This window comes from Mus musculus, chromosome 15, assembly GCF_000001635.26.
Source record: "Mus musculus strain C57BL/6J chromosome 15, GRCm38.p6 C57BL/6J".
In the NCBI taxonomy this organism is placed as follows: domain Eukaryota; kingdom Metazoa; phylum Chordata; class Mammalia; order Rodentia; family Muridae; genus Mus; species Mus musculus.
In genome coordinates, this window is record NC_000081.6 from 82,338,913 (window position 1) to 82,355,988 (window position 17,076).

The following is a 17,076-nucleotide window of genomic DNA, read 5'->3' on the forward strand; positions in this document are numbered from 1 at the left end:
GCCTCCAAAAGCTCCGCCCATCTAAGCTCGCGTTCTGCGCGTTCCCGAGGCGCGCTCCCGTGGGAAGTCGGCTTGGGCGCCCTGTGCGCGCGCCGCTGTGCCTCGGGTCTGGTTGGAGTCCTCCGTCCTCCGCCCCAGAGGGCGGGGGTGGTGGCCCGCACTGCCCGTGCTCAGTAAGTAGCTGTGCAGTGAATTCCTACAGAGGGCGATACCTTGCTCTTTTTTTGTTTGTTTGTTTGTTTGTTTGTTTGTTTTATTTTGTTTTGTTTCTTCGAGACAGGGTTTCTCTGTGTCCTGGAACTCATTCTCTAGACGAGGTTGGCCTCGAACTCAGAAATCCACCTGAAACCTTGCTCTTAACCACTCGAAAACGGTAGTGAAAGAGGCTGGGTGGGGTTTCAGCTCTCGAAAGGTCAGGAGGCTGCCCCCTCCACCTGACACCCAAGGGGTTGTTCGCCCACCCACTCCCCAAATGTATTTATTCATTACTTATTCATATGTTAAACACAGGCTAGGTGCCAACCACTATTTCTGGATGCCTTTACACCGATGATGATCATAGCTGTCCCCTCTCCGAATCTGTGCCATTTTCCTCCTATCAGGTAATGGCAAACCGACTTCTCTGCCAATCTTTTCTCTCAGCCTTTACATGCAATTGTCCAAAAATTGATTCCTGCCTTTAAATTCCACCTCTCATCCCACCCAGTAACGCTGGCCTCATTACATATTGCCTGGATGATTCGGAGACAGCCCTCAAGGGCCTCCTTTGTCCACCTTACTTCTCCAAGGCAGCCAAGGCAAACCTGAAAACTCAGCTCTGTGGGCTGGTAAGATGGCTCAGTGGTTAAGAGCACTTAGTGCTCTGGCAGAGCACGAGGGTCCGTCTCCAGACTCACATGCCAGGGGATCTGATGCCCTCTTCTGAACTCTGAGGCCACCAGGCATTCACATGGTGCACATACAGGCAGATAATCGGGCACACACTTAACCTAAAAAAACGAACCCAACCCAGCCCTGGTCTTGTCTCTCTGAAGTCTGTGTGATGGCTACTCTCTTAGTTTGGGGAAATGGTGTTTCTAAACCCCACCCTCTACCTTTTGACCCTATTCCCTGCCGTCATCTTCCTCATTGCCCTCCTTGTGGCCCCTCAAACACAGCCTTTGAACCAGCTGTGCCTTCTGCTTAGAATGCACTTCTAGATATGGGCATAGCCGACACCCTCATTTCCCTTAATTATATGTCCAAGTGAGGTCTACTCTGCCCATTCTTCTATTTAAAAACGGCAAGCTCTCCCCTCCCTCCTCAGGAAACTCATGCTGTATTCTCCCCTTACCCACCCTCCCGCGACCTTCACCTTGTAACACATTTACTCTAGTGGATACTACTAGTTGAAGAAAAGTTAGTGAACATTGCAGCCACCAACCACCACACTCCCCCCTTAAAACATCCAGCAAAATGTAGGGTATGCTTGTTTACATTGTGAGGTCAGGGAGGAGACCTCAGAGCGGACAGCTGAGACCTAAATGTCAAGGAGCTCTAAGTGGGGGTAGGGTGAGAGGGGAGGGCCGGCTGGGCTTCAGGAACTGCAAAGCAAGGGTTGAGGTGGGAATCCACAAAGCCCGTGGGCAGGCAGGCAGGCATTTGAACACAGTTGCATTCAGGGCGACTACGGGAATCCTGGTCTCCTATCTTATTAGTGCTTTCCCCGCAGCCTTCCCTGCAAGCCTATGGACAGACTCCAGGTAGAGCCTCAGGACCACAAGTGGACTGCAGACCTGCGTTGGTGGGTGATAGAAGCCGAAATGGCCAATATCTAGAGGCAGAGATGGGGCTAAGCCAAAGACTTGGTTGAGAACCTTAGCAGGGTTTTGCAGGATGTGTAGGAGCTCGCTTTAGGAAGCGCCCTATCTGATGATTTGTCTGGTTTGGCTCTGCACGCGCGAGAGGGAAGAGAGGGGCGGATCGGGGAGATACTGGATGGGCTGTAAGGGGAAACTTTTGGGGGAAAAAGAGCACTCCTTATTCTTCTTCGGTGTAGAGCTGGAGGCCTGTGGGTAGCCTGAGGTTGGGCTTGGGGTTCGAGACGACCCCTCACCGACGAGTCCTGTGGCGCAGGCAGGTCCCCACCTTCCAGGGCCTCAGTTTCCCTCCAATATGCGAGCCGAGGCGACTTTGCGGATCTGGAGGCCTGGTGGGTACTGGGCGGGGAGCGGCCGGGGCGGTACCCCGAGCCTCCCGGGCGGGGTCTCCCGGCTCCTGCGGCCACGTTTGCGACCTGGGCGGAGGCCGGGGTTCAGAGCGAGAAAGCCCAGGGGGCGACAGCATCGCACTCGACGGGCCAGGCCCTCGGGCGCCGGAGGTGAGAGCCGGTCAGGCGGGCTCCGGGAGGAGGTGACCAGGAGGGCGTGGCCGTGGACGTGGCTGGAAAGCCCGGGCGGGATCCAGGGGACCCAGGCACCAGCAGGGCTGCCGGAGGGAGAGACCGCGGCCGCAGGCGTGCGTGGACTCAGCCCCTCCTTGGGGCCCACAAAGGGCAGCGGCTAGAACAGCCTTCCTCTATTCCAGGCCTGCTTGCTTCTCTCTCTTTGGAGCCCTTCTTCCCCTCCCGCCTCCTGGCTACGTTTTTTATCACTCACTACTTGATTAATTCATTATTTATTTAATTGTATTTGCTTACGGAGTGTCTCTTTTGCTGGAAAGTAGATTTCAAGAGGACGGGGACCTAGTTTTGTCTACTGATGCATTCCTACAAATTCAGCAAGTCTGCACAGGGCTGATTATTGGCGATTTAACCACTCTAGATGTCCTGCAAATAGGGAGGGGAGGTGCGCGAAAGGGACAAAGCCAAATTCGATCTTTGGGTACATCAGTAATCAGGAGACTTCTCCCCAATATCGTGGTGACGGAAATCCCATAGGGACAGCCAGGAAATCTTAACTGCACTTAACTGACCTACCTAGCCCCAGGGAGCCCAGAATTACAGTCAAGAGACAGTGGGCCAAGACATACAGGGAACTTCAGTTGCCCTACGGGATGAGCAGATTATGAAAAGGAGGAGCGCTTCCGGCAAAAGGCTGCCCTTTTACTGGGGCCCTGAAGTTAGAACAGTTCTCACGTTCTCTGAGAACCCTTTTGCAGGCTCTCTGGAAACCATGTGGCTGAGCTGTGTGGTTAGATAAGAGGCCACCCTGTCCCCTTCTGTGACTCTGCTGATAAGTGTGTCACCAACAAGGCCCCACCTAGAAGTTATAAGACCAAGTGCTGACTCTTCCTCATATGACCCTTGCCAGTTCAGCTGTATAGGAACCTTGGAGCACCAGAATTTAGTGGCTATGTCTTCAGTGCCCCAGGACACACCGCTGGAGTTTACAGAGCCGGTCCCATTCACCCCTGGTCACCTCCTCCTTCCTCTGGTGCTCGTTGGTGTGATGTGGTTACCCCTAGGTGGTCTCGGTCACTGGCCTGTCCCTCCCCTGCCTCCATCTGGCTCTGAAATGTGGGCTGGATACCACTGGGGCTAGTAGGGGCTCAGGAAAGTCGTGGGCTCCCTGGAGGTTGAGCTTACACTTGCAGTGAGGGGCCCCATGTTTAGGATGTTTAAAGCACAAAAGTGTCTTTGGGCCTAGGGTCCCTTTCATCCCTCCCCAGGGGTTATTTCTTTGGGTTAAAAAAAAATGTCAAAAGGAATATCCAGGTTAGCCAGGGATATGGTATGACCCAGCCTGAAAGCCATGATTAAAAACTACAGCCATACCACCCTGAACACGACTGATCTTGTTTGATCTTGGAAGCTAAGCAGGGTCGGGCCTGGTTAGTATTCGGATGGGAGACCAACTGGGAATACTGGGTGCTGTATGCTTAAAACAAACAAACAAACAAACAAACGAACACCCAGAAGAGCTGGGGCTCCGTGTGCTCAGGGCTCCTGCCTTCAAAACCTAGCATGACAGAAGCTGAGCATGGGGTAGGTATGCAGGAAGAACTGGGCAGATGGGGACAGTCAGCTCAGAAGCTGAATTCAGATCAGACATCCTTGGCTACATAGTGAGTTCAAGAGCAGCCTGGGCTATGAGACTCTGTCTTCAAACAAACAAAGCACCATGTTGGGCTCTTCTCCTGATACAACTATTGTCTTTTTTGTTACAGTGTTTTGATGTCCAGGTTCTTTTTTTTTTTTTTTTTAAATTTTTTTGGTGACCCTTATAAGACTTTTGAGATGAAAGGCAAGGAAGACTAGTCCTTCAGCTGAAGTCTGAGAACTGCAGGAACATGGTCTGTAGGAGCCACAGGACTGGGCTGCTGGTCTTCTGAGCTGGGTCCTTCCCTGCGGGTGCTACCATCTCTCTATCTCACTGTTCTCGTGGGAGCCATGAAGCTGAACAAGAGGAGTGTGGCCCACTATGCGCTGAGTGATTCTCCGGCAGACCACACTGGCTTTCTGCGTAGTTGGGGAGGACCAGGTTCCCCACCCACTCCCAGTGGCACTGGCCGAAGATACTGGTTTGTTCTCAAGGGCAATCTGCTATTCTCTTTCGAGACTAGAGAGAGCCGGGTCCCGCTGAGTCTTGTGGTATTGGAAGGCTGCACGGTGGAGCTGGCCGAGGCTCCTGTACCCGAGGAGTTCGCCTTCGCTATTCGCTTTGATGCCCCTGGAGTGCGCCCACACCTGCTGGCAGCAGATGGGCAGGCTGCCCAAGAGGCATGGGTGAAGGCACTGTCCCGAGCCAGCTTTGGCTACATGCGACTTGTGGTGCGAGAATTGGAGAGCCAGTTGCAGGATGCCCGTCAGAGCCTGGCCTTGCATCGCTGTGCATCCCAGAGGGCTGTTGCCAATTGTAGTAAATCTCAGGCTCCTGACCACCGAGCTCCAGACCCTGAGAACGGCCACTTTCTCCCCAGGGACCGCAGTTCCATTGGTACTGTGGAAGAAAGGGGGATCCGGCCAATAGGTCGGGATTTGACCGAGTGGGAGTTACAGGGCCCTGCTAGCCTCCTCCTAAGCATGGGACAGAGCCCCGTGTCCCCTGAGAGCTCCTGTTTCTCTACCCTGCATGACTGGTATGGGAAGGAGATCATGGAGCTGAGGCGAGGGTGGCAGCAAAGGGCAAAAGGAAGCCAGACAGAGAACAAGTCACAGAATAGGCCCTGAGCCAGAGCCCTTTAAGCTATGGCCCTGTCCTGCTGGTCAGGATGCCGGGGTCAGAACGTCAGGGGTTAAATATTTACTCATTTACCAGGTTGCTCTGTGTGTGTGTGTGTGTGTTCCCCTGCTCTGTAGACTTTCTCTAGCTTCCAGATCCTCCCCTCTCGCTGGCATGAACTGAAGAATCATGGCTCCCTACTTATTTTCTGAGGTCTAGAAAGGCCAGGTGGTTGATGGGAAGATAATATAATTCAGGAAGTGGGGCTCTGCTCTCTAGCCATAAAGTCCAACACAAGAAGTCTTGGGCATCTCCATGCCAGAGGTGACAGGAAGTGGCTTGAAGACTGACATCGTTGTAGCTTGGGCAGGGCTCTCTGTAGGAGAAGGTCTTTAGGTGCTAAAGAGGGATTTGTTCTCTCTCCCGCTGCTGCCCTGTCCATGTATAGTGCTGGACATTGCCCGCAGGGAGGCAGGCAGCCTTTTATATAGAAGACCTGACCTGTCGTCATGGCAACTTGTAGGGACTCTTGTTACCTAGCCCGCTTGTTCCTAAGGCTTGTCTGCTGAGGGCTCTCATAGCTACTCTGTCCCGTGTCATTCCAAGTATCTTTTTCTTTAGCTCTAAGGTCAGATGGCTAGGTCTACAGAGCCAGAAACCAGGCCCGTCTGTCCCCTTTATATAGATGTAGTGACAGTGGCTGTGGCTCAATAGAGATGTATACCGTTCCCAAACAAAATTGGACTCTTCCTGACCTCCCTCCTTTCCCTATCTGGGGCCTTGGGCCAGCCTGACCCAAATCCAACAAGGCCTAAAGGCTGGATTTTGCCTCCAGGAGACTGAGTTCCATGGTTCCTCTGGTCAGGGCTATGTTTCTCAAGCCTGCTTGTAACCTCATAGCCAGCTGCCCTCACTGTACACACAGGTACCTTTGCTAAGTTTCTTGTCACAGTAGTTAGTGTTTGCTCTTTTAATAGTTTTGGTTTTTGGAGACCAAGTCTTTGTAGCCCACGCAGGTCTGGAACTCCTTAGCATGGCAATCTGCTGGGATTATAGATAGGAGTGCCACACCTCACTTGGTTTTGGTGTTTGTTTTGCAGCAGGACCTGGTGGAAGGCCTGTTAGCCTCCCCTCCCCCCTTCCCTTTATAACCAGAACGGTAAAGTTCCCCGGTTGGTAGCAAAGAGGTGGAGGAGGATCAGGAGTTCAAAAGCATCCTTGACAACACCGCGAGTTTTTTGGCTAGATTGGGCTATGTGTGAGACCCTCTCAGAAAGTTAATTTTGGTTATTACAATCAACGTGTTTACAAATGAAGAATCAGGAGCCTGAGTTGCAAAGCTGGTGTCTGAGGCTAACAATTGAGTCCAAGAACCTGGCTTGGTGGTATGACCTCCATCAGGCCAATCCGTCTATTTGTTTGTTCCCTAGATCTGTAGGGGAAGCCCGCTGTCCACTGCACCCATTGTACCAATGTCCACAGAAACCATGAGCTATTTATTGTTAACTTGATTTTTTTCGCCGCACTACGTAGCTCCGGCTGTCCTGGAACTTACTGGATTTGAACTCACAGAGATCCTCCTGCCTCTGCATCCCAAGTAGTGTAAGATTAAAGGTGTGCGCCACTTCGCCCAGCTTTTTGTTAACTTTTTGTTACCTTAAAAAAAAAAAAAAAATATATATATATATATATATATATATATATATAAATTCAGATACCAAGTAGAGTTTTTCATTACACATTCTGGTTCCTTAATTCAAGTCTTCCCGAGGTGAGGGGCGGGAACACCTACAAAGGGAGCCCTGGCGGCCCCGCCCTCTGGAGTCCGGGAGGGGCGTCCTTCTCCTGACGTCACTACGTCGTCCGGGCGCCGAGGACTTTCCCACCGGCATACGAATGCGTGCTCTGCGCAGGCGGGAGGGCGGTGCTTCCCGTGTGTGTCACGAGTCTCGCGAGTTTTGGAGAAAGTTTCTGCCAGAGGCCGCCTTGGATGCGTGGGGTGTGGCTCCCGGCGAGGGGCGGAGCTGGAGATGGCGTCCACGGCGGCTCGGCGGCTGGCCTGGGTTGCAGTTCGACCCGGGGCTCTCTGGAGCGGGCCGAGGGGGAGGAGAGGTGGCGATGTCTACACCGTACCGGGCAGCTCAGGTCTCAGCCAGGTACCGTCGAGGTCAGTCATCGTCACTCGCAGCGGCGCCATTTTGCCCAAGCCGGTGAAAGTGAGTGTCTGTCTTGAGGCGGGACGAAGGGATTGAGGCCGGTGATTGGGGGAGTGCATGTGACCTGTCCTGATTGACAGGCGCAGAGGCCAATCATAGTATTGGCATAGACTGGGGACCGGACATAGGACTCAATTTGTGCAGCTGGGTTTTGCTGACTTTGACAGGTGGAGGAAAATGTTTCCATAAAACTCACTGTTAAGCTGGGTTCCTGGACACAGAAGCTGGAAGGCAGCAGCGAAATGTGCAATTTCTTATCTTGAGGGACATAATGACCTATTTCTTCAGGGTCAGAAGAAAGGCTTTGTGTCGATTTATACAAGTCATGCAATCTCTGCCTCAAAGGTGATGGGATAAAACAATCCTGAGAGCTGGAGAGATGGCTCAGAGCTTAGGAACTCTGCTCTTCCAGAGGACCCAGGTTTAACTCCCATCACCACAGGACAGCTACAACTATCAGTAACTTCAAGATCTGACATCTTCGCATAGTCATACACGAGGAGGCAAAATACCAATGCACATAGAATAAATTACTGAAAGAGTGGGAAGGGAATGCGGAAGTAATATACTTAGTAAAAAGGAAATGAAGGAGAACGGATAGGGGGATGTGGGAGCAGGACCTTCTGTGCTGAGGAATGTGTAGGTTTTACAGATGAAGTCAGGGCAGAGCCCTGAAGCCAGCATCCAAAGCTAGGAGTTAGGTCTTGACAACCAGAGACCACATCCTGGTTTTTCCATACTTGAACTCTTGTCACTTGCCCTCGGTACCCCAAAGGAAAAATGGGAAGTCTCTTATACCAAAGGTGTGCTTTTTGACGGCATGGCCGTATGGAGTCGAAGGGAAAACAAAAGTCTTTAGAGCAAGCCTGAGCGGTAGCAGTTGACCCCAGTCAGGGTTCCAGCGAGAAGCAAAAATGTGCAGCTGCTGTATAAAAAGTCACAGCTAGGGGAAGCAGGAAGCTAATACCGGTGAAATCTCATTGGCATTCCTTCCGTCCATGTTGCCTTTGCGAGCTTTTAACATTAATTGTGAAGCAAGGTTGCTCAGCAGCAGGAGCCAGCTAAAAGAGAAGGAGGTGAGAGGCCCCATCAGTGCACACACCTCCTCCTAACTCGAGTTTTATTTATGTGTATGCATGTTTTGCCTGCATGTATGTCTGTGTAGCACTTAAGTGCCACATGCCCACAAATGCTAGAAGAGACTGTGCCATATTGGAGCTGGAGTTACTTGCGTGTGAGAGGCCACGTGGGTGCTGAGAACCAGGTCCTGTAGAAGTGCTGTCAGTGCTCCTCACCACTGGGCCATCCCTCCAGCCCCGGAACTCACTTTTGGGTGGAGAGAGCTGGTTAGAGCCCAGCCAGCCTAGTGTTCTCACCTAACTTTGTATGGTTCTTGCAAGGAATTAGGTTTGGCCCCTAATTTTGAGTTGCTTAGTTTCCTAAATTTAGTTTAGCTTTATGTTTTTCTTTCTGATATCCATTTTGGTGGCCATAAAACTCACTTTGTCTCTTCGTTGCTCTGAGTTTCTTCAAAGACTTTAAAAATCGAGTGGTGTGGGGATCAGTAGTCCATTGGAGGCTTGGGCGCAGCCACTGGTCTCCCGGAGTGCACCCATTCTTCTCTCTGCAGATGTCCTTTGGTCTTCTCCGAGTGTTCTCCATTGTGATCCCCTTTCTCTATGTCGGGACACTCATCAGCAAGAACTTCGCTGCTCTGCTTGAGGAACATGACATTTTTGTCCCAGAGGATGACGACGACGACGATTAACAGGTAATCCTTGCCCTTCTTGTAAATGGGCAGAAGCAGCAGGCGGATGATCTGCTCTGTGGTGCTCTGGCCTGCGGCACCATCTGAACCCTCAGGGCAGGAGCAGCAGTGGGTTCACCACTCGAGACTTACTCTCTCTCATGTTGGATGACTTACACTCCCACTAGGTTAAGGTCCTCAGTGGCCTTCTCATTGTCCTTGATGGACTTCAGTCAACTGACATTCTCTTAATGTGCTTTTTATTTCATGAAGTCATGCAATCTCTGCCTCAGAGATGGAGGGATAAAACAGCAAATGATGGAGGAGAGGAAAGGGAATGCAGAAGATACCAGTAAGGAGATGGGCAAAGGGTGATCCAGGAAGGCATACCACAGGAACTCTCACTTCCTACTTTACATTGTTAAAGCTGCTTTGTATGGTTTCTCCTCCTCCCCCGCTGTTTCTTGAGTTACCCACATCCTTACCCATCTCCAAGTATTGGCCCATCCTCCTTCCACCGTGTAATCCTGTCATCTTCCTTTACCCTATTTGGAAGTGACTGCTGCTAAAGCCTGGTGTGGGATCTTGAGCTTTTGTGATCCCAGCACTGCAGAAGTAGAGGCACAGCTCAGGGGTTAACAGGAGAACTTATCTCAGAAAACAGAAATGCCCCAGGCCTGGTGGCACACAGCAGTAATCCCAGCACCGGGGAGGTGGAGGCAGGAACACCAGAACTTCAAGATCCTCCTTGGCTACAGTGGGCTTGAGACTACTCTGGGCTGTGCGAGGCTGTCTTACAAGTGACTGATGCACGCCTTTCTTACAGGGCACAGGGAGCACAGGAGAAAGCACTGATGATGTGGTGGCATGCTCAGCTCCCTCCCGTCGGCAGAAGGGTCAAGGAAAGCCCTCAGCCTCACCTCCTCATGGTTTGTGACAAGAGCCCAGAGTCCTGTGCTTTGGGAGGCTCCCTCACGGCTGTCCACAGAGTACTGGAAATAACAAGCAAGCAAATTAGGAGTGTATAATAAATGAGTCATGTATGATGAGAGGTCGTCCCCATTTCTCACTCCCAGCAGGCTTGGTTGCACTTTATTGTCTCTTCCGTGTCCAAGAAGCACCTGGTGTAGAGCCAGGACATCCAGGCTATTGTACAACCACAGAGGCAATTGAGGAGGACTGAGATCTTTCCTTTAAAATGATTAACTATGTATCTGTTTTCAGGTGCTCTAGGAGGCAGCATTCCCCCTAAAGCTGGAGTTAAAGGTTATTATGAATCCCTTGATGTGGGTGCTGGGAACTAACTCTGGTCCTCTGCAAGAGCAGCAAGTGCCCTTAACCACTGAGCCATCTTTCCACACACACCCTCCTCTGACTTGAAATTTTTCTACTTTCCATAAGTTCAGGAGAAACTTGCTTCAAAGCCACTTAGGCCTGGAAGGGTTGCCATGTGCTGAACATGCAAAGCTTTGTTAACTGCTTAGCAGAATATTTGATAACACTTGGGCCCCTGGGGGGGGGGGCGGGGAGGATCCCTGGTGCTGTGGGGTCATTCAGTAATTAAACCCCAATACTGTGAGTGCCTTTCTTCAGCATTCAGGACTGTCCAGGGAAGAAGGTCGAAACAAGAACATCGGTAGTTCAAGGTCATCCCTGGCTACACAGGGAGCAGGCAGGCTATCCTTGGCTACATGAGATCCTGTTTGAACAAGAAAGTGCATTAGTAGTAGGACCAGTGTGTTGTGTTTGCACTGACTAGTGTGCTCTGCAGTGAGGAGGCAGCTAAGCTCATTTGCAGACCAGTGCTCCTAAGCAGAAGGGCTAGCCTCCGGGCAGTCAGTTCTAGTGCTGTCCCCACAGTGCTGCTCTGTTCCCTCTGATGGAAGAGCCTTGCTGCCAAGTCTTGGAAGCTATATACATAAGTACAGAGACAGTAACAAAGTTACCATTTCACATCCACTGTGGGAGAATCGGATAGAGCCTCCCATCCCTTCCTGCTACCCCATGCAAGGTCTGAGTCAGCTGGCAGCAAACAACATAGATCTCCAGGACAGGGGCATCAACATGGTATGTGTGTACAAGAAGGTTCCACACTCAGGCAAGAAGTAAGAGAGACCACAGGAAAGGGGTTCACCAGTGCAATTTTATCACAACCAACCATCAAATAATGAGTTTATTTATACTCTAGTTAAATATTAACATGCACCTTCCCATCAGGTGACCTCATGGGTCATGGCCCATATAGAACTTAGATAAGAAATCCTTTGGCCTTGGTGTTTCTGTTTCATGGAAAAACCGCATAACGTGTGTCCGCTGCTTCCATACTTTGATGGTTTCCTGGAGCTCCATCTTTCCCTGTGTACATGAAGGAAAAGTAGTCAGTTCCAGCCATTAAATGAGGAACACAGCACACAAGTTCAGTTCTGTGTTGTGTTTGGCATGGACTCGCTAATGACCGTACATTAACCATACCCAGAGCCACACTGCCTTCCTGTGGTTGCAGACAGGTGAGACAGCGTGTGTTCCAGGGTGGCATCCCATAGGAGCTAGCAATTCCTACACTTGACACTGTTATAGCTGCAGCATGTCCCTCCTCCCTCCCCCAGACCTCCCCTTCAGGGCCGAGGCAAGAGGATGTGTGGTTCCAGCCCAGGACTCTATCTCAAAAGTGGAGACATCCAAGTGGGGTATGGTGGTACACACTTTTAATCTTGGCACTTGGCAGGCAGAGGCAGGTGGATCTCAGGGCTAGCCTGGTCTACAGAACAAGTCCCAGGACAGCCAGAACTACATACTGAGACCTTGGCTTTAAAAAGAAAAAAGGGGACCTCCAAGTTGAACTTGGAGACACGGCAGCTGCTGAGTCTAGAGCTGGCTTTAATGGAGGTGGTATTCACTTGAAGACTCAGGGGCTCAGGACAAGCCAGCGGCTCTTTTAAGTCTGCCAGAGAGGGCCAGTTACCTTAATGACCAGCAGATCAACCACTCTGGGGTCTGTGACATGGGCATTCTTCATGAACATTTCTCGGACTTTATCCCGTCCTTGTTTCACCGTGATATCCAGCTGCATTAAGTGCACTAAAGAGAAAACTGGACTGTAGAAATCAGACCTTTTAAGCATGGTTTTAGAAGCTTATGTCAGTGGGTGACCACTGGACATGTACAAGTGGCTCAGTTACTTTATTCCGCATAGCCCAACCCTAGCCTGGATACATGCCTTACTAAACTGCCCAACCTGGATCTCAGTGCTCTTGAGTGGGCTTCTGGAGAGGCTGTGTACCTACCTTGCTTTTTGTGTATGGGCGGAGCAGGCTGAGGCAGAATCTAGGGCCTTGCACATGTTAGGCAAGGGCTCCATCACTGAGGAATATTGTTTTTATATGGGATATAAAATATACTACCATATTATTTTTATATGGAATAACCAGCAAGAATAAAGGCACCAGAGTTGAAATCTCTGTAAAATAATGTGTAGGTGTTAAGTACTATATGAATTTGGGAGCTAAGGGGTACTGCCAAGAGTTTGCACAGGGAGGGAAGGCTGTAATCAAACCATCAGACAACCTGGGGAAGGACATGACTCTAAGCCTTAACTGAGAGTGGGACAGTCACCTATGACTGCAAACAAGATACAAGGCTGCCACTGTGGAGCCATGAGTCACACCACCCTGCACCACCACCCCCAGATAAGGGACTGAAACCGAACACAATAAACTTCTCTTCCCTTAAAAAGGGAGGAGGCTGAGAGGTGGCTCAGCATCGCCTTTCCAATCCCCAGCAACCATGTCAGGCAACTCAAAAACCCTGTAACTCCAGCTCCAGGGACCCACCCATGCCTCTGACCTCTGCGGACACTTGGGATTTACCTGCACCCTCCCATACACACACACACACACACACACACACACACACACACACACACACACACACACACACAACTTTAAAAAGTAATAAAATACATTTAAAAAGTCACAGTATTCACCAATCTATTAAGTCAGTGGCTAAACAGTGGCACAAACTCAGGTGACTGAACTTAATGTGCTACATGGGTGTCCTTTGGAGATTAGGTTGTAAACTGGACTTAGTGGTAACAGGACTGTAAACCCAGCCTACAGGCTGGAGGTTTGCCGTGGCTGTGTATGGTGCTATGAATCCACAGCAAGATCTTGTTTCAAAAGAGAAAAGCAGGCTTTAGTCACCCATCCCCTGACACTCAGCCTTCGGCAGATTTGCTGAGGACACCAAGGATACAAAAGGATCACTAGGTGTTAAACATTCTGGCTACAGAGGTCAGTATATTCATTTAGTGAAGATACCTTGTGCACTGGCCATTCTTGTGACATGTCCACTCTGATCTATAAAACTGCAATCAGCCAACCATGGTGGCAGATGCCTTTAATCCCAGAATTGAGGCAAAACCTTAACAAAAACAAAAACAGTGCTGGGCATGGTGGCGCACGCCTTTAATCTCAGCACTCGGGAGGCAGAGGCAGGCGGATTTCTGAGTTCGAGGCTAGCCTGGTCTACAAAGTGAGTTCCAGGACAGCCAGGGCTATACAGAAAAACCCTGTCTCAAAAAAACAAAAAACAACAAACCAAACCAAAACACAACACCCAAAAACAAAACCAAGCCCGGTGTGGTAGCACAGAGGCAGATGGCTCTTTGAGTTCAAGGCCTGCCTGGTTTACGTAGCAAGTTCCAGGCCAGCCAAGGCTACAATGTGAGACGCTGTCTCAGAAAAACAAAACAACAAAAAGTCACAAAAACACAGACAAAATCATGCTGTGTCTAAATCAGGTTTGAATCTTTTGTTATACTCCAATTCAGTGATTGCAGAAATGGTGAACACTAGGCTAGGTTCTGAGAGAGCTGTCACCAAGGTCAGTGCGCACACAGGGATTTCAGGAAAGAACTGTACAATGACAAACTGAGACAAGTTTAAGTTGAGACAGAACCCGTCACTCAGAATCTTAGTATTTGTGAAGCATCAGGCCCAGAGACTGAAGGGTGCAGTATTATAACTACTGTCAGGTAAACTCCAGCCTGAGGTGGGCATGGTTTTTTTGTTTTGTTTTTTCTCCAGTCTGTGTTCTAATAACTAAGAGGAATCTTCTCCCATCAGTGCCTCCCCCGAGTTTTATATCAGTTACTTAAGTAACCTATTTAATACAGTAACTCCCGGAAGAAGACAGTATTATGGCCATTTCACAGATGAGCAAATACCGGTGAAAAATCTTACCCAAGGTCACACAGCTAATAAAGGTCGAAACTGAGGACAGTGTGGCTGCCTCTCAAGCAGTGCTGAGGCGTGCTGTGGAGCTGTTGTTACTCATTGGAAAACGCCTTTCCCCTCAGATCAGCTCAAGTTAAATACATGTCTACTCAACAACAAAAGATGTCCCTGACATATGTAGGACATTTGAACTCTCGCTAACCCCCTTTTAAAATCCACTACAGTGGCAGCATTGAGGGAGACAACCAAGATTGCAGATTCACACTCGCCACTCAGGTGAACAGACTAGATTCTCCCACCTACGGGAAAAGGCGTGTTTTGCAGCAGAAGGGGGTTAGACTTCAAAATTCTGGGGCAAGCTGATCTAGTGAGCAAAGCTGGGGAGCTCTGAGGGGCCATTTCGTCTGGAGGCTTCAAAGGGCAGCAGGCAGCTACTGGGTGACCTTCGTCAAGTCGTTTCCCTCTCGTGATGCAGTTTGTTCTCCAGACTAAGTAACAGATAACTGCTAAAGCCCTTCGCCACTTTAGTTACAAAATCGAATGGGCATCTAGAACCTTCTCTGGAACTGTAAAGCTGGGTTCAAGAAGCACCCGGGGCTAGCTCAGGACCGCGGACGCCCCTCCCAGGGGCTCCATAAGAAATAAGGAACAAAGGCCACCAAAGCAACTGGGGCGCTCGGAAGCCCTGTCCCGGTGTGGGGCACTCTGGCTCGGGTGACCCCCTTCCCCCGAAGCCCAGGGCTCGTTTCTGTCCCACTACGTGACCTCAGCTCGGCCGAGAGACCTTGGGCAGGTGCCTCCGGCGCCCCGAATGCACCCCTGCCTCTCACCGGTGTTCGGCACCTCCCGATACCAAGCGCGGTAGAGCTCGCGCACCCTCCGCTTGGCCTCGTTCAGGTCGCGACTGAAAATGGGCTTCACCGAGGTACTGGCTGCCGCAGCAGCAGCTTGGCGCAGGCCGGTGGCCGCGGCCGCCATCTTGCCGAGGAAGCCCCGCCCCTTCAGCGTGCGCACGCGCGGTGCCACGGGACTCGCTGCCGTGCCTCCTGCAGTGCAGAGGGAAGGACTGACTGGACTAGGGCTCTCTGATTGGCTGGAAGCCTCGGGCTCTGCAATGCGCATGCTCTACCGCGGAAACACCGATCCGGGGTTGGCTCGTTCAACGGCGGCGCTGAGGAACCACCAGGAGGCGCAGCGTCGAGGCTTCAGGCAGCGGTGAGGCGCTCTGTCTGCTCTTACCAAAAGTTTGTTCCTTCAGCCAGGCGCCGTGGTTGGCAGGCTCGGAGGAGAAGACCTCGGGCATAGATAACGGTGCCAGGCGGCAATGGCAGTCTTTCCGCAGCAACAGTGCGTACTGCTGAGCATATTGTGTATGTGCTTCCGGAAAACCGTTTTCTTGTAGACATGGTGTCGATCGCAAAAGCGCCTCTGGCTTGAGCTTTTTGGCGTTTCTCAGCCCCGTTTGTTTACTTACTTCATGCCATTGTTTTGAGTTGTCGTCTCACTGCGCCTGGCCTGGAACTCACTTACGTAGACCAGCCAGGCTGGCCTCAGAGCTTGCAGTGATTTCTCTGCCTCTGCAGGTTTGTGCCCACAGCACTTGCGGTTGCCTTTTTGTAAATAAATGTGTGTGGGTGTTTTGGATGTTTGTATAGGTGTGCGCCACGTGTGCTTTTTGGAGTCCATGGAGGCCAAAAGAAGGCTATGGATTCCTCTGGGACCGACGGTTATGATTTGCTTTGTGGAGCTGGGAATTGAGCCCAGGTCCTTTGGCAGAGCAGTTAGAGTGCTTAAGCACTCACTGAGGCATCTCTCCAGCCCCGCAGTTACATTTGACCTTGCACTCCACATTTCCCCTGCTTCAGTCTCCTTAGTGCTACTTCACCTAGCCTAATCATTTCCATTTTAGACTAGGGATTTTACATCCCAAACCATGGAAGCTATATCTACCTCTGTATCTAATCTATATCTATACTCTATGGTATATATCTATATATATTCGCTGCTATATAAATAAAAGCTGAAGAATTGCTGCCTAACGACATTCTAATATAGTAAGTGCACCATGCTTTTATGGATATTTTTGTGGTGATTTGAACAAACAGTACTTCCAGTCAAAGTACAATGCACACAGATATGCTCAGCACACAGCATTTAAACTCTCATGGAGGAGAGCATGGCAGCAGGCAGGCATGAGTGGCCTTGAAGCAGCAGCTGAGGTCTTACAATAGAGAAAGACTGGGCCGGCCTCTAGTCACTTCTAGTGACACATCTTCAACAAGGGCCACATACTCCAACAAGGCCACACCTCCTAGTCCTTCCCAAAACAGTTCCACTAACTAGGGACCTAGCATTCAAACACATGAACTTATGGGGCCCAAACCACCACATTATTGATTTTTGTTTTTTTCTTTTATTCTCTCCCCTCCTTTTTGAAACCTGGCTAACCTGGGACTTTCTTTATAGACCCATGTTGGATGATTCACAACTACCATAACTAGCTCTAAGGGGCCCAGTAACCTTTTTTCTAGCCTCTATTAAGCACCTGCATAATGTGGTCCCTATACACATACACACATGAACACACACACACACACACACACACACACACGCACATACAGATAAATTATTTAAAAAATTTAGTTTTTCAGACTTGTTTTAAGGTCTAAAATGTAGTCTTTTCTGTCGTGACTAGTATTTCATGTGCATATAAACCAAGACATTCTCTAGTTTTGGCC

General features: G+C 50.3%; 3 protein-coding genes and 1 pseudogene across 6 annotated transcripts; 3 read left to right on the forward strand and 1 right to left on the reverse strand.

Moving 5' to 3' along the window:
• The first annotated feature begins 14 nt into the window (after positions 1-14).
• On the forward strand, positions 15-6,798 carry Pheta2 (PH domain containing endocytic trafficking adaptor 2). 4 transcript variants are annotated; one of them, XM_011245682.2, is made up of 2 exons: positions 15-173; positions 4,147-6,636. In XM_011245682.2, the coding sequence occupies exon 2, from the start codon at positions 4,370-4,372 to the stop codon at positions 5,147-5,149; it is 780 nt and encodes a 259-aa protein (XP_011243984.1). In that variant the 5' UTR covers positions 15-173; positions 4,147-4,369; the 3' UTR covers positions 5,150-6,636. The 4 variants fall into 4 exon arrangements, with proteins under 4 accessions (XP_011243984.1, XP_011243983.1, NP_001344646.1 ...); XM_011245681.3 differs by lacking the exon at positions 15-173 and adding an exon at positions 1,634-1,783; NM_001357717.1 differs by lacking the exon at positions 15-173 and adding an exon at positions 1,940-2,191 and having other exon boundaries at positions 4,147-6,798.
• Positions 3,741-3,859, forward strand: n-R5s41 (annotated as a pseudogene).
• Positions 6,799-7,133: 335 nt separating the features above from the next.
• On the forward strand, positions 7,134-10,150 carry Smdt1 (single-pass membrane protein with aspartate rich tail 1). Its single transcript, NM_026914.1, has 3 exons — positions 7,134-7,357; positions 8,988-9,128; positions 9,931-10,150. Exons 1-2 carry the CDS (start codon positions 7,172-7,174, stop codon positions 9,123-9,125), a joined length of 324 nt encoding a protein of 107 aa, NP_081190.1. The 5' UTR covers positions 7,134-7,171; the 3' UTR covers positions 9,126-9,128; positions 9,931-10,150.
• Positions 10,151-11,226: 1,076 nt separating this feature from the next.
• On the reverse strand, positions 11,227-15,379 carry Ndufa6 (NADH:ubiquinone oxidoreductase subunit A6). The gene is made up of 3 exons (NM_025987.3): positions 15,169-15,379; positions 12,067-12,182; positions 11,227-11,459 (listed from the first exon to the last, which is right to left on the reverse strand). The coding sequence occupies exons 1-3, from the start codon at positions 15,314-15,316 to the stop codon at positions 11,328-11,330; spliced, it is 396 nt and encodes a 131-aa protein (NP_080263.1). The 5' UTR covers positions 15,317-15,379; the 3' UTR covers positions 11,227-11,327.
• Between the last annotated feature and the right edge of the window lie 1,697 nt (positions 15,380-17,076).

Coding starts and splice junctions, on each gene's coding strand:
- Pheta2 (XM_011245682.2), top strand. CDS start 4,370: ATGAAGCTGAACAAGAGGAGTGTGGCCCACTATGCGCTGAGTGATTCT.
- Smdt1 (NM_026914.1), top strand. CDS start 7,172: ATGGCGTCCACGGCGGCTCGGCGGCTGGCCTGGGTTGCAGTTCGACCC. Junction 7,358..8,987: donor TTTTGCCCAAGCCGGTGAAA/GTGAGTGTCTGT, acceptor TTCTCTCTGCAG/ATGTCCTTTGGTCTTCTCCG.
- Ndufa6 (NM_025987.3), bottom strand. CDS start 15,316: ATGGCGGCCGCGGCCACCGGCCTGCGCCAAGCTGCTGCTGCGGCAGCC. Junction 12,183..15,168: donor TCGGGAGGTGCCGAACACCG/GTGAGAGGCAGG, acceptor TTTTCTCTTTAG/TGCACTTAATGCAGCTGGAT. Junction 11,460..12,066: donor TTGATCTGCTGGTCATTAAG/GTAACTGGCCCT, acceptor TCATGTACACAG/GGAAAGATGGAGCTCCAGGA.